At 44.2% G+C, this 15965-nt stretch overlaps 1 protein-coding gene across 6 annotated transcripts in view; it reads right to left on the reverse strand.

Annotated features, from left to right (window-relative positions):
• Positions 1–15965, reverse strand: part of LOC135253306 (zinc finger protein 521-like) — a 167289-nt gene that overhangs the window by 19620 nt on the left and 131704 nt on the right. For all 6 annotated transcript variants that reach the window (XM_064332430.1, XM_064332429.1, XM_064332423.1 and 3 more), the window contains one exon: positions 7908–8023. In XM_064332430.1, coding sequence (XP_064188500.1) covers positions 7908–8023 — 116 coding nt within the window. The remainder of the gene's footprint in view (positions 1–7907; positions 8024–15965) is intronic.

Genomic DNA, 15965 nt, shown 5'->3' on the forward strand with positions numbered 1-15965 from the left:
TTTCAAAGGTGTTCATGCCTAGCAATGATTAAAAGTAAATACGCCATTGTGTATCATGTGATTTGAGGTCCGCTGGGATGTAGACAGGATGAGAATTTTGGGGGCAAAGGGGGGGGGGGGGGGGGTGTCAAGGTTGGTCCCAGAAAACAAACAAAAGAAACACCGCTAAGGCAAAAAAATGACACTTGCAGTATTTACACTGCAAACAGATGTAAAAACATATCACACAATTAAGGGGTTTACACTGCCCACCTAATGAGGACAGCGGGGGAAGAATGGTGGACTGTGCTGCATACGTGCAGCTCTGATGAAAAATAGCATGAAATGAAGCTACTATGTAAAGCCACATGACAGAGGAGGAACATGACAACTCTGAGCTGAACCCTATGAAGAACTCTCTGTGCTATTTTGCTTTTTAATTTTTCAGGCTATATTGAGAAAGAATAAATCTTAGCCCAGGACAGGGAGTGATCTTTGTGAAAAGAATTGAGACCACCATCCAGTTATATGAACAGTAACAGAACTTCAAATAAGTAAGATTTCCCTCCAAAGAAATAATTAGAAAAATAAAATCTTTATATGGAAAGGGAAAATTACCTGAAATGTGTTTCCGCCTTTGGAAGCAATTTTATCACACGTTAAAACAGAGGAACAGTGAATTTAAAAAAAAATCTGAATTAACACACACCAGAAGAACTGAGAGGTTGTTGAAAACTACAGAAAAAAACCTTCCAAAAACAGAAATATTAACCTCCTCCTAAAACTACAAACAACTATATATCTACAAACACATAAATGTAAGACAAATGTAAGTGAAATATAAAGCATACATGAAAAACGAATTTGTTGCTATGAGTATACTAGTAACATCACAACCAAAAGGCAAATTACATGTCATACCAACGTATATCAGCTATGAACATATGCACACGTGTGTGTGTGCACACACACGCATACACGCACACTCACACCTTAAAAATAGAACACATCAAAGGACGGAGGAAGTGGAACAAGATGTTAAATTGATGTTATCAGTCCCTCACTCTCATTAAAGCGTGTGGTTTATATCATCTTTAAAAGGGATCCTTTAAAGAAGCACCCCAATTAAGTCTAGGTGTCTGAAGGTGCCTGAGGAAACGTCACTCTAATTCACACTCCTCCTCAGTCAATTAAACCAGTCCTTACTCTTTAAAGCACTATCTGGGAAAAAAAAAACACACCGGTATAAAAACGTCAAATATTTTTTTAAAATCCTCCACCTCACAATGAAATGCCTGGCAAACACCTGCACATATTTCTGTTCCAATCTAAATCCTGGTGAAATGGTGGTGCGTCAGCTGATCACGCAATCAAATGAAATGGCTCTAAAATGCTACAAGATGTCACGCGGCATACTTTCAGTAAACCCCTTTCTCCGGCCGCGCATTTAGAACGAGGGTAACGACAAGCATCTTGTTCGAGGGTAGCCCGGCATTATGCAATGAAGACTCCTGAACCCTCCAAAAGAGTTCAGGGTCCACTGCTCCGACCACTACTCCACACTGTTGCCCCCCTAAGGACCTGTCATGCTAAGGCTTCGCAAGAGCTCCTCTGAATACTAATGACAACGTGGCATTTCGCGCCCCTGGAAGATTGTCGGGGTGAAGAAGGAAACAGCGGAGCGATTTCTACGACACGTCCGAGGCCTTTTGCTTCCGTGCGTTTTTTCACCGCTGCGGAAGGCACGGCGCGGCGTAACTTTCCAGCTGCCCGTCAGACTACCTGAGTGGACGCACTGCAGTTGCGGCGTTGGCCCCCGGAGACCAAACAAACCCGCGCTACGGTCGCACAAAGGCAGCGACTGACTCGGAGAGCATGAATTATTTTGCACTGCAGGGGCAGACGAGGAATTCGAGAAGCCGCGCGAAAAGAAATCAGACGCCCATTTTATTAGGGACCGGAAATACATCGGCTTCTGCGAGGGCTCGGTCGGGCCGAGGCGGGGCGAACCATCGCGGTTGCGATCAAATGCTAAAGCCTCCTGAACGACAGGAATATATTTTATTGGGTGGGGGGGGTGGGGGGGGGGGGGATGACAACACTGCATGCTGGGAGTACTTTTAGGGTCTGCAGTATACCGGAACTAATGATGGAACTTGAAAATAAAGGTGGCCATCAAAATAGGAAGCAAATGCAGCCAAGCTATTTTGCCCGTAAATGTACACCACACGGTGTAAGACTGGCGTGAAAACAACAAACAAACAAAAAACAACAGAAAGAAGAACAGTATCGGATCAAAAGTGGCAATTCTGAAGCAAGTGTATCATAAAAATATGTCGCGGAGACAAGTAGACGTTCAAACAACTCTGCAACTACACTCCATTTTTTAGGTGAAGTAGCCACTCCATATAAAGGTAATGTGAAGAATTATTACCGTCCGCTGAGTAGACTATAAAGGCCTTGAGCATTGCTTTCTCTTAAAAGCAAATTTCTAAAATGTTGGAGTGTACATAGCAATCATCGACTAATTTCCAAAGGCATATGTCCAGTTTGTCCAATAAAACACCAGGTTGATTTTCAAACATAAATTGACCTTTTTTTAAGGTGTACTGCAGGAGACTTTGAAAATCTGTTGCATCGAATTTCTGCTCAGAATGTGTTCAAAACACTTCAGCCTTCTCATGGGCTTGAATACGTGCATTGCATTTTCAAAACAACCATAGGTCAGTTACCAATAAGTATGCTTAAACATGCACATATTACAGTTGAGGGCAATATGTGTTTTTAATAACATTTCTTGGTTAAAAGCAGGTCACATCTGCACAACTGCAGCTTCAAAAAATAGACACATAATAAGCAAAAAACTAATTTCAAGCAGCAGCATGAAAAGCAGTCCGATAATTTCACATGGGGGTATCCAAACAGAAAAAAGGTTGTGAGAGAAGAGTAAAATCAGTTTCATGGTGTGACTATTTGTTGACAAATTTGTTAAAAGCAGATGAAATTCCAGTCAGTGCCCACAAAACAATGTTTTAAGTATAACTAGTTTAATTAAGAGCATTATGAAATATTTTCCTGAGATTTATACATCTGTGTTAAGACATAAATGAAAATAATTGTTTTAGAACTGTCCTTCGATAGGAACATTTTAACTTCTAGTCAAAATTCTTCACCACAACTCATAGTACCAGTAGCGCTATTTTCAAAATAACTGATTGCTATGTTCTATTAAAAAAAGGTATTGTTCTGTATGCATACTGCCCACCAACACCACATTGACACTGGCATAAGCTCCTAAAGCATCAGTACACCATTTTTAACAATGGGAAAAATGAATTTGAATTTTTTTTTTTGGTCTACCTGATATTTAACAAATAATTTGAATACTTGGGACCACCATTCTTTGACGCAGTCTGCTTTAAGTACATCTATGGTGGAACTAATCTTGACAAGTTCTGTGATTTTAGTGCTCCTGTTCAAGACTGAGAAGGACACCTGGACCTGTTTTTACAAGATCTCATTAAAGGATTCCGTTGGTATTGTTCCTCTCCCACTGCAACCCCAAAGACAGGAAATCCGAGCCAATGATGGGCAACCTGAGGCCAACGTGGTCTTGTGAATTCACAAACAAAAACTACGGCTAAAAGAGCCCCCATGACGGACTGCGTGTGAGGAGAGCAGCGGCCATTTATGTGTGGCTGTGGGACGCAGTCAAACATCAGCGCTCAGATTTTCATCATCAGGTTTTTTGGACCCAGGTCTTTGGCACGACAACCCAGATGATCCAGGCATGAAAAAATAATAAACATGCCCAGAAATATTAGCAAAGTTCTGCAGACTTTCCAGGTGCCACCTTGCACTCGTAGACAAAAACAGTGCACAAGGGAATCAGCGCAACGCTGCGGTTTCAGGATCTACTGTGTAGCACGGCCAGCCACACACGAGTAAAAAAATTAATCTGATCTTTCATTCAACCCTTATGAATATTTCAGTGCTGATTGTGCCGATTTGTCTGTCCCCTGCACTGGACTAAAAAGAGACGACAAGCTCAGAGCCGGGGAAACAAAGGGGAAGTTGATCACGGCAGGGACCAGAACGGAACGCGCTCTTTTAGCAATGTTCCTTTCTCCTTTCCAACTGAGAGGGGATAGGGTCTGGTGGATGGGGTGGGGAGTTTAAGGACGAGTGAAAAACCTTGAGAAAATGGCGGCGTGAAATCGGGCTGAGGCGATGCTCGGCCTGGGCCCGCCCGGAGACGTCCGCCTCCCTCTCCTCCTGACAGCTCCTCAGGAAGAAGTGTCTGCGCTCCACCCCTCTCTCCCTCCCTCCCTCACTCTCTCCGAGCGTGGGGGGCCTCCTCTGGAGATGTGGAAGCAGGGGTTTGAATCTCACTTCAGTGCCAGTCTGCAGGAGATTGCTTTTCCCCTTGCCTCCCGCTGACGGCGGCCGGGGCCGGGCAGGGGGCGGGCAGGGGGGGGGGGGGGGGGAGGCCCGGGAGTTATTCAATCAGGCCGAGGCTGAGGAGTGCCGGAGGAGGCCGAGGGGGGCTGGCGGGAGGGGGGCTGGCAGGGGGGGGTGTGGGAGGGCAGCCGGGGGGTCCTTAGAGGGCTGATTAGAGGGAGGCCCTTGTATGGTCCATCTCGCGACGCGGGCGGAATTAGCCGGCTCCTCGCCGGGCAGGGCTCTGCGGCAGGAGGCTCACCTGTCACTGAGTTTGTCAGGGCCTTTCCGAATTCAGAATCCCGGCATCGTATTAATAAAATATCAGCCCTGCATGCTTCTACCTGGCCTGGCAACTCTGACCCAGCTTGAGGCTGATCTTTAACCTCCGATACTGCAGTGGATGGAAAAGGAAAAAAATACTACATATATAGTTTATATAGTATATGTATGTGTGTATGTGTGTGTGTGTGTGTGTGTGAATGTATTATATAATATACGTGCACATGTATCTGTGTGTGTATTCGTGCATTTGTGTGTATGTGCATGTGTTATACAATAAGCATGCATGTTTATCTGTGTATTTGTGTGTGCATGTGTGCACTTGTGTGCGTGTGTGTGTATGTGTTTCAAAAATGAAAGAAAGACTGGTTGCTGGATGCTGAATTGATTTCTGCTGCTGCTGGCAGCTCTTCTCTCCTCTGTAAGGGGGGGGGTGGGGAATGCGGGGTGGGGGGGGGCAGGTTTTCCTCACCACGGTTTGTTAGTAAGGGACAGAATGATAATCTGACGGTGGTCTGACAGGCCCGTGTCACTGACAGGAGGCTCGACGCGGAAAGCGGTAATTTTGTGTAAACGGCGACACGAGACACTAATCCGAGCGGAGAGACCGCGAGGCGCGCTTGAGCCCGCTGCCAGTGATGAAACCAGACAGGGAGCCCCCGTAAAAAAGTCCCGCTCGCACGCCTCGAGCCCCCGCCCGAAAAAATAAAACAAGCGCACCTCCGTTATTAGGAGCAGCTCCTGATTGTAACTTGAGAGAGATCACTACTAGGGCCCCAGTGTTGCAGTCAATGGCAGAAATCAAACCTGACAGATAGTACAACAGCCTAGATGTGTGCATCCGCAGGAGACAGCAAGAGAACAATGCACAGGTTGAATATAATGATTGTTTTTCCCTCAATGGCTCAGGCCTGTAGTTCTTTCATAACCCCTCGCAGAAAAGGTCATATATCTTTCATGCTTGCTCTTGTCTGAGCAACTTCAAAAAAAAAATTGTGAAATAAATATAAGCAGGGATAAAACAAAGCCGAGAGAGGTGGGGTGATCAGTTCCCCCAAAAATGTCCATCACTCAAGAAAGCAACTCAAGCTAGCAACATCCCCAGAGTGTTTGGCATTAATAAAATACCATGCATTTCTTTAAAAAAAATCACATCGCAACCGGCTAATACGAGAGAAAGAACAACATGTTCATTTGAAGTGTTGAGGAAACAACTCGGAAAGCGTAGTTGTACAAACTACTGATTGCTTCACACTGAAAGTAGTTACAGCCAAACAGCCAAAGCTACCCTATAGAGAAATGTAGCTTGCAAAACTACAATTACTCAAATGTAGTACAAGCTACTTTTTAAAAAAACCAAAAAAAACAACATTATCGTGTTCCCCAGACATGACGCATGACCAATGCCTTCTTTTTGAACATGGCGAGAACCACTATACAGTTCAGTGGGGAGAGCCAGCAATATGTGGCAATTGGCAGTTGACCATTGGCAATGGCAGTGGAGCGGAGTGCTTCTCACTTTTTCCTCAATTAGAGGGAAAAGTGAGAAGGAGACAGTATTTGACCAAAAGGGTTTGGAAAAAAAAATATTTTAGGCCTAAAAGTAGTTGGCAGTTCCCGTAGTGACGGAAAAACATAAAAGCAATTAAGTACTACAGCTGTTACTCAAATGTGAAATGAGTTGAACTACCACCAAACATCTACAAAATGTAATTAAACTACTAGTTTAACTACATGCAGTTAAACTGCTTCCCAACATTGTTCGTTCGTACAGAAGTACAGGCAGACAGATGAAAGGACTCGGGTTCAAAGCAGTCTTTTTGAGGTTGGGCACATTAATGGGCTTGTGCGTGCGGCACACAGATGAGGTGTCCGCAGTGCCACGCCGGTCGCAGTTACATGCCGCTCACACACAAGCGGGAAGGCTTGCCATTTACCGTTTCGACAATGACCTTCAACGTCTGCATTTTGATTTTCTTTGCTGGGCACTGACTAACAAACAGTCAGTGATGATATTGGTAGCATTAACCTTGCTCCTGGCACCTAATAGCTTAGTGGCTGGTTTCTGAATTATGATTTTTAAGAGCATGTAATTAGAGGGGAAAGAGAGTCTACTCTATTCTCTTGTTAGATACAAATGACTAACAATGCTAATGCAGTGCCGCTGTTGTGTTTCTGTGCCTGTGCACTGGAGTTCGATCCACTGTTACTCTTTCAGTCTTCCATATTACTCTGTGTCATCTGTCGGCTATATTAATGTCGGTCCCATTAATGATCCAAGGCAGGCACCTCATCTAAAGGCCACTGCACATCAACCGAAAAAGATCAGACAGCGTCTCGTAAGACACACGATCAGACAGTGTCTCATAAGACATGCTGTCAGACAGCGTCTCTTAAGACAAGTGCTCATTATATAAAAATGCCAAACCTTATGTCTAGACCCCCATTTTAAATGATTACTTACTGAATTAAATTACATTTTTAATTAAACCATAAACTAATTTCCAGCTAAGTTCAAGAGGCATCAAAACCACTTTGCTTTGCCTATTATTTTGACTGTATGCGCTATTTGTAGAGTATAAAATACAGACATGGTTTTACCTGCACATTATTATTTGTACTGGGTTGGAAAGACAAGTGTAAGAAAACTGCTTTACTAGCTTCTGGAGTATTTATTTTGTTCTCCTTGCACCTACTCAGCGAATTCAGGAAAGGGCCACCAGTCCAGTGTGCCCTGGTTCATCATGTACTGTGAGGAATGGTTATTAATAAGACCCAGAAGATTGCCCATTCTGGCCAGGTTGGGCCCAACAGCATTGTGGGTAGAGGCCTTCACAAGCAAAAAGGAAGCATTTGCTCGGTCTCGCCGCTATGTTGTAATGATGTAATGGTGTTGTGAGAATTGTACGTGTACTGTGGGGTACTGGACTTTGTTTTTGTGGAGAAATAAAGGGAGGGAGTATGGGGACCAGGAACCGAACCAAGCAACACACAATGTTATACTTTGTATGTTTCACTGTGTGGCTGGGGCTGGAATATTAGGGTGTTCAACAAAGCACACCCCCCTCACCCAAAAGCACACACTGTGGGGTTGGGGGGGGGGGGTGGGGTGCTTTGGGTGAGGGGTACGAGGTGAGGGGGTGCTGGAAGTGGACGAGGCGATCGCATGGGTAACCAGCGCTCGGCTCCTCGGGTTGGACACGCACCTGTAGCTCTGTCTGGAAGAAGAACTTCTGGGGACACTGGGAGCAGTCATAGATCTTGTCCTCCTGACCGTGAGATGAGAAAATGTGCTGCTGCAGCTTGCTCGCCTGAACGAAAACTGTGGATGAACGGGGGGGGGGGGAGAAACACATTAGGAAGTGCTTTAGTTTTGTTGGCTGTTCTTCCGTACCCTTAAAAAAAGGTCAGAGACAAGAAATTTGATTTCTTTGCTCCGGCGAATCAATATCAGCAAAGAACGTTGTATACTTTTCATTCCTCTGCTGTACTGCTATAAACTATTTACATTATGCGCACAATACAATCTTTGTTTACATCATCTGCTAGAATCGTGATGTAATTTTTAAAAACACTCTTGATCATTCTGCCATTATTAATAAAGCTTGCAGGTCCATGGCAGTGTTACCAATAATTCATAAACACAGCAAGGAAATGAACATTGTGTACACTCCTCCACACGGAGGAACATTCCTCAAAATGCCATCTGTTGAAAAAAAAAGAAAGACATGTTCTTGATTAAGTTATGTTTATCATTTCTTATGGTTTTAAAACTTGAATATTGAATATAGTTAATATTGAGTGTGATACACTGACCTAATGGGATTCCCTCGTGTATGGAGGGGCCTGGCTTGCGTGTCTAGTGAGTATCTCTGCAGTCCACATATAACTACACCAAACTTAAGCACACCAGGAAGCCATTAATACCTGACATTTCTGTGTTCTAATCCATTTTAAAAAACTATTGCCTTATTTATAGGATATTGACTGAAATTCTGCTTCAGTCCAAACACAGCCAGTTAACAAATTAGTGATATAAATCATAAATTATTTATTTAACTTGCAATTAAAACATACGAATTGACGATGATGCTGACCACACGGCAAATTAATTGAATGAAAAATGTTCGATGTTGAAATGATTGAAAGAAGAATACACTGTGCAGTCTACGTGCATCTTCCTTTCAATACTCCACTGAATCTCATCATTCTAGCGCAATCAACACTGCCAATTTTCACTGGTCCTGTACACACATCATATAGGGGAATAAAACTAAGTTCTATTTACATACTTAAAACACGAGAAAAAAAAATATATCACAACAATAATGTCACCCCTTCTAACAAAAAAGAGCCATCATTAGTCTACACTGCTAATTATAATATTTACAATATAAATATTCATGTGGGCAACTAATTTCTGAGGACCCCCAGTGCAGTGACTGCACTACAAACCGGTATAGCTGACGGTTAAAAATATATATCCATCCAATTTAATTAAGCAATAGTCCATACTGGTAAACTGCTAAAGTTTGCGTGTGTTCTCCAGGGAGCACTTCAAACATGCTGTTTGTTATCCCCGACCCATAAACCCCCATGCTTTAAGGACTGCTATTTAAAACAGCAAATCTCTGAGGTCCTGGTACACTGGAGAAGTTAGTATTTACGGCTTCATTTGAATTTCTTATCGGCGGAAAACTTTTCCCCATGGCTACGCGAGGGCGCCACACGTCGGATGAAAGGAACCCGAGGTATGGTCTCTTTGGGTGTCTTCAGATCAGCGCAGATTATGCGCTCGATGCAAACGCCTTCAATAATATAAACATGCTCCAATTTTAATGACTACAAAACAAGGCCCTCAGACTCGGTAAAGCTTTACCTGGGAGATGCGCGATTAATAATTAAACCCCGTGTGCCAGAGGCAGAGTTAGGGTTGGCAGCAAAGCTTTCAGATGGACAGCTAGCTCAACTGTGACCCCAGCAAGAAAAGTTTATGTCTATAATATTAATCTGAGCGGAGCGCGCGTGTGTACACAGACTGCCAATGCCTCGGATGCAACATATATGTGGCACCCAACTACTGCAGATAAGCTAGCAGTCACAAAGCTGCCTGAGAGATACTCTGAGTAAAAGCACACTGTTTCATTATCATGCATGCCAAACTGTCAATGCAGCAGCCTCCTTCTTATAGGATCCCCATTCCATAACAGACAACAGGCTCACCTGTCGTTTATACAAACAGGAAGTGAAGATGGCCGCAGTACAGGCCTGCCAGAGCATCATCAGGGAAGACACCCACCAAATACAAAGGATTTACAACAAAGTGCTAAATGTGATGACTTTGTCAATTATGTTCTTATTATGAGGATAGATAAAACGTACCGTATGCTGACCTTTGTTATGCAAATCTTAAATTATTCTGTGCAACAGATATGAAAAAGATTGCATTGAATGCAATTTGATTTGATTTTATTAATTATAAAGTCAGTAGTGGTAATGAAAGCAGTTTCAAAAACCTCATATTGAGTTCAGTTATAGAGAGCTTTGTCAATCACTGCCACGTTTGAACCAATCAATGCAATTTGCTATGCATAGGAAAAGAGAACAACTGGTCTGCAGCAGTGAGCACATGACAGAGTCTCCCATTTTGGGTCTCATGAAGCTCAGTCTCTCATCATAGCCTCAAATTCCAAGCAACATTTAAACAACATTTATGAATGAATAATAATATTTTTAGCTGAAGCATAGAAACAATGTTTAGTCCTTTTGCAGTTTGGGAGCAATTCCATGCTTTGGCTTAATTATCTCTGCTGCTACACATTCTATAGTTGAAACAAAGCGATAAGTAACAATGAAGCAATGACGTTGGGAGGGGCACTTAGACTGTACCAGTTTTAGTTTATGCAAATTTCAGTGCTAACCGCAAACATAAAAAAATACAGCACGTCAAAGTTGGGTAAGCGCGAGCTACAGTCCAAACATGCGGTTTACCTCAGTACCAGAACCAGAATGAAGATGGGGCATATTCCACATATTCTGCAACTGGCTCGACTAGCAAAGGTGAGATGAGGTTGCATTCTGCAGTCAGGGAAATGTACCGTATTCGCCTCTGTAGGACATTTAAGCCTGTAAGCCTCATCTTTAGTGTCACAAATCTGGCTGGTGCTTCAGGCAAATAGGTTTTAAAAATCACTGGAGCCCAAACTACCACAATCATATTTTATTTAAAATAAGTAAGCTAAAAATAGCAGATAGCCTGAGCAATGACTGCAGTGTTTATGGCAGTAAGTTGGAAAAACAATTTAGATTTAGAACTGCCGGGAACAACAGCTTCTTCTTCTTCTTGCTGTTGTTGTTCTTGATTTTTTATTACATTTGTTCTTTGTTCCTCATACTATATATTTCTTTCTAGGTTTTTATGAATACAAATATAAATAATTTGTAGTAAGAAGTAAATCCTTCTTCTACCTTGAAAGGAATAAAAATCAGGTTCAAGCCAAATCCTACTGGTTATTGATAATGGTGACTTGATAATGGTGATTGAATTGCATATGTGCACAGGTTACTTAACTTTATGGGACCTGGACACAGAGACTTTTTATCGCTGATACAAAGTTTTACATCTCTGAATCTGTGATAGCTGACTAGATATTTTCCTCCACCCATCTCTCAATTAGTTCAATAAAAATCCCCTCTTACATGCAGTAATTCCTCTCATTACTTTTATTACTTATTTATTTGTTCCGATAAACAATCCATTTTAAAGATCCCAATCCTTGCGCTGATCTTGGGAGAAAGGTATTCTAAAGCTGTTCTACTTTTTTTGTATTGGAAACAGTTACGATATCAATTCATATTTGTCTTTCTCAGTCCTTTAAACGAACCAAAGCCCATGATCCACAGACCGGCTTGGGAAGTCGATATGTGAATTTGAATTTGGTATTTAAGTCTCAATGATGTTGTCTTCTTTCTGTTGTCAAATTTATTTCATTTTAATTGTAATAAGAAAACATTTGATTTAAAGTGCTTTTCAAGACGCCCAAAGACACTTTTTTCAACAGAAGACAATTGCAGAAAATCGAATAAAAGAATCACATCACATACAAAAAAGGAGAGTCTGCTAAAAGCCACATTAAAAAGGTGAGTTTTGACTCTGGAAGGACACTGAGTCTGAATTTCTGACAGTGGGAGGGAGGGAATGGTAATTGTTGATAAATGCTGCTGCTGTGTGTTGTTCTAAAACTACATTTTTGAAGATTTATTGTCTTCACCAAAGTACAGTATTTCTTAAAAAAGTGATTATTAATCTCAGTAAAGCAAAATTACATATACATAAATAACAATAAATGTACAAAACCCTGTGGTCAAATGGGCCCAAGTAACCATATCATAAGTATGTCTAAACAGGTTCCGCCAAGTGCAAAAGCAGTTGACCAGTTGACCAACCATTTTGATTCTGCTCTGTGCAGCTGGTGATGTAAAGTGTTGCAAAGGTAAGCTACAGTACAGTAAATTAAATAACAGCATTTTCCTTGCTAAAAATATATTGAAGCAAAGGAAAAAATATCACAGCATAACACAGTACTGCAAGAATTCTGAGTCCATTTGTTAAGCAGCCGAGGCTTCTCCTTGACACCCAGCGTAATGTATGCACCACCTGGACGTTTCGCCCTTTGTCTTGAACGGGGAGACGTCTTTTCTGTGCAGAGGGAAGCGTTCCTTCGGAAGGGGAAATGGAACCGATGAAACACACACACTCTGGGGCTGCTTTATTTATTAGCACTTTTTTTTTTCTGCGGGGAAAGAGGAGTTCATTATTATTGCATATTCGCTTGGCTTTATCCAGAGAATCTCTCTCTCTGGAGCACTGCGCTCCGGGGCCCAGACAACACTGCTCCATACAGTATTCAAAGCCCTGCCCCAAGGGTCCGTATGCAACCCCTCACTGTACATCACCCCACCAGCCTTTAACAAAGACTTTACCGAGACAAGAGCCTCATCTCTCACTAGCCCAGTCTCTCTTGAATAAACGCAGAAGACCTCCACAGCAAGGCCTTTAAAATGCATTCTACTAAAATGTAATGTGGCGGCCATTATGTGACACTTTAAATAACAAATAAATGCAAGTGCCTGTTTTTTTTCTTCACACAGTTCGGCAAGTAAATTGAGCTAAGTTGACTGTTGAGCTCAACATATCACCCCGGTGCAAACAAAAGATTCACCAACTCAAAGACAATATACTTTTTTGTGAACCGTGAGTCGAAGTTAATGACAAACATCGATTGAACCCGGATTTATGCTCTAATAAAATGTAGTCTATTCTATCCTTAACTATTGTATTCTGTTCTATTGGCCTTTTCCCCTTTTTCTATTTTTTTTCCTTCCTTCTATTCTGACCGGACTCTAAAGTAACAGTAACCATGGCACTGCAGATAGACTGACAAGGAAAACAAAGCAATTAGAGAGCGTGTGCGTCGGCCAGCAGCACTAGCGATGCCTTCTGATTGGTGCCCTGATAGATGCAGCGGGCATGTCTAAAATCAGTATGGCAGAGCTCACCATTGATCTCAAGTCAATTTCTCGGGGCCAGGTGGACTGTGGCTGTAACACGGCTGCGGTTCTGCATTGCTGCCACCCGCAATGCCTCTCGCTACAGGGATTACCATAAATTGGCCCGGCTTTGGGCGGCCCGCGTGGCAGGAGCAGTTCTCTGATCAGCGCATCTTTCCCTTTTCGTGTGGAAGCTGGCTCTGAATTTCGAGGCTGCGGCTTGCAATTGTTGTTACTTGTTCTCGACGACGGTTAAACAAGTCGAAACTCCTCGATGAGCTCAACGAGGGAGAGGGAGTGTGGGTGAGAAAAGCCATCTGACCGAACGGCTTTGAATTTCATCACCGTTTTGTCTGGTCAATAACTCCGGAAACTCAAACCCCTTTTTTGACTGTATGTTGATACCGCCATACAAAATGAGCGCCTCATTCTCCGTTTAATCACATCGGGTCTTAGGAATCCCAATCAAATAAGATGGCTGCTGTGTGTTTTGCTGCATATTCACCTGCAGCAGCAGGAGCCTGGGGAGGACACAGCCCCACCCTACCCCCTGGTGGAACCAGGCCAGTTCTTTCCTATTCTGTCACAGCAGACTCTGGGTCACATCCACCTGAAGGCACAACCTTAGCAAAAACAACTCACGACGCCTCGAGTACCACCCTCAACCTGCGTCGGCGGCGAGCTCCTTCAAAACTGGAAGCGAGGCGCGTTCAGCGCGGACGGACGCGCTGCCTCCGAACGGCCGCGTTTCCGCGGAGGGAGCGCGAGAAGAGCGCGCGCCCGCGCGGCGACTCCGCTAATTTGCCTGCGCGCGTTTCTTTCTCTTCGGTTTTTTCCCCCCCCCTCCATTTCTGCAGGAGCTGCCATTGTTTGCGCCGTCGGATGAGACGCGGGGGCGGGAGGAGGCCTTGGCCTCTGCGGTGGGCTGGCGCTATCAGCGGGCGCGATGCGCCACGCTCGCTGGCAGAGGCAGTGGAGGTTGTGAAGGGGGCAAGGCCCGCACGCAGTGGGTGGAATGCGCTGATATTACACTTCTGATTAGTTCTCAAGGGCCACAAATTGCAGACCTTTCCTGTGGCCTCATCATTTTTGTCAGTGTGTGTTTTCTTCAGGCAAGCACAAAAGCAATATTAAGCTGTTTGTTTCTTGGTTTTTTTTTTCTTTTTTTTTTTTTTCCTTTTTCAAAAAAGTGTACATCATCTTATTTTTCTGAAGTTTCACCCGGGTCCTATCTTTTGCTCGGAGATAAAGAAACCTACGGAGTAATCAAAGGGAATTCATGCCAGTTTTTTTTTCTACAAGCGTTATCAGCATAATATAAAACAGATGATTAATTATCTTGAACAACAGCAATGCGTTAACAGCGTTGTTAAGCCTGTGCTGTGTTGGGCTTTTAAGGGTGAACGCTTCAAGTTCAACCACTAATATAAGATCCAAGTCTAAATCTTTTGCTTTACTTTTAAATCTAAAATAGCCGCATTATTTGTTGTATTAAACCAGGCGTCCGTCGGTACCGCCAGCGGTATATTTGAAAAAGCTTTCCGCAGAGTGCAGAGAACGGTTCAGCCGCGGCGCTCTCTGATACCGCTGAGAGAGCTGGGAGCTCTCCCTCCCACGGACAGATCTTATTCGTTTTAAGTTTGGGCTTTTTCATTGGTATTCCCTGATCGGCGCTTCCAGGCCGTCGTCCTTGCCGCAGCCCCTGCCGGAGAGGCCAGGCCGATCGTAGCTGGAGGCTCCTTCCCTTCCGATGCCTGTCACATCCTCCCTGGGAGAGAACGAGTCACTCTGTCATCTTACCGGGGAGCTCCGGCTCTCCCACAAGTCCCCTCCCCTCCTCTCTCCTCCTCCTCCTCCTCCTCCCCTGTCCCCTCTTCTCATCCCCGATTCTTTGCCTCTCGTCGCTCACTGCTCCCTGCCCCTCTGCCCCCCACAGCTGTCCTGTCCTTACCTCCCTCCTCCGCATTCTCTCCCCCGTTATCTTTCTCCGAATTTAGCTCTCTCGCACGTTCTCTTCGTCCCGTCTCCTCCCCCTTCTTCCTTCCCCTCATCACCCATTTCCCCACTTTTTTCTTTCTCCTGCTCTCCTCTTCTCCTCCTTCTCTCATCCCCCCCTCCTCCTCCTTCTCCTCCTCCTCCTCCTCTCCACTGCTCGGCCAGCGCAGTCACTGGTGTGATGAGCACTGGTGACTAAGGCCCATGGAAGGCTGTGTATTCACCGAGCGGTTTGTTCATTATCGGGCTGATGGAGCAGAGCACAGCCTCAGACGACTCGGGCGAAGGATATCACCTCCTCTCAGGCTGCTCAACTCTGCACACGTCACACACCTACTCTGCACACGTCACACACCTACTCTGCACACGTCACACACCTAACTCTGCACACGTCACACACCTACTCTGCACACGTCACACACACGTCACACACCTACTCTGCACACGTCACACACCTACTCTGCACACGTCACACACCTAACTCTGCACACGTCACACACCTACTCTGCACACGTCACACACCTACTCTGCACACGTCACACACCTACTCTGCACACGTCACACACCTACTCTGCACACGTCACACACCTACTCTGCACACGTCACACACCTAACTCTGCACACGTCACACACCTAACTCTGCACACGTCACACACCTACTCTGCACACGTCACACACCTAACTCTGCACACGTCACACACCTAACTCTGCACACGTCA

The sequence above is a fragment of the Anguilla rostrata genome, chromosome 4, assembly GCF_018555375.3.
Source record: "Anguilla rostrata isolate EN2019 chromosome 4, ASM1855537v3, whole genome shotgun sequence".
NCBI classification, from domain to species: domain Eukaryota; kingdom Metazoa; phylum Chordata; class Actinopteri; order Anguilliformes; family Anguillidae; genus Anguilla; species Anguilla rostrata.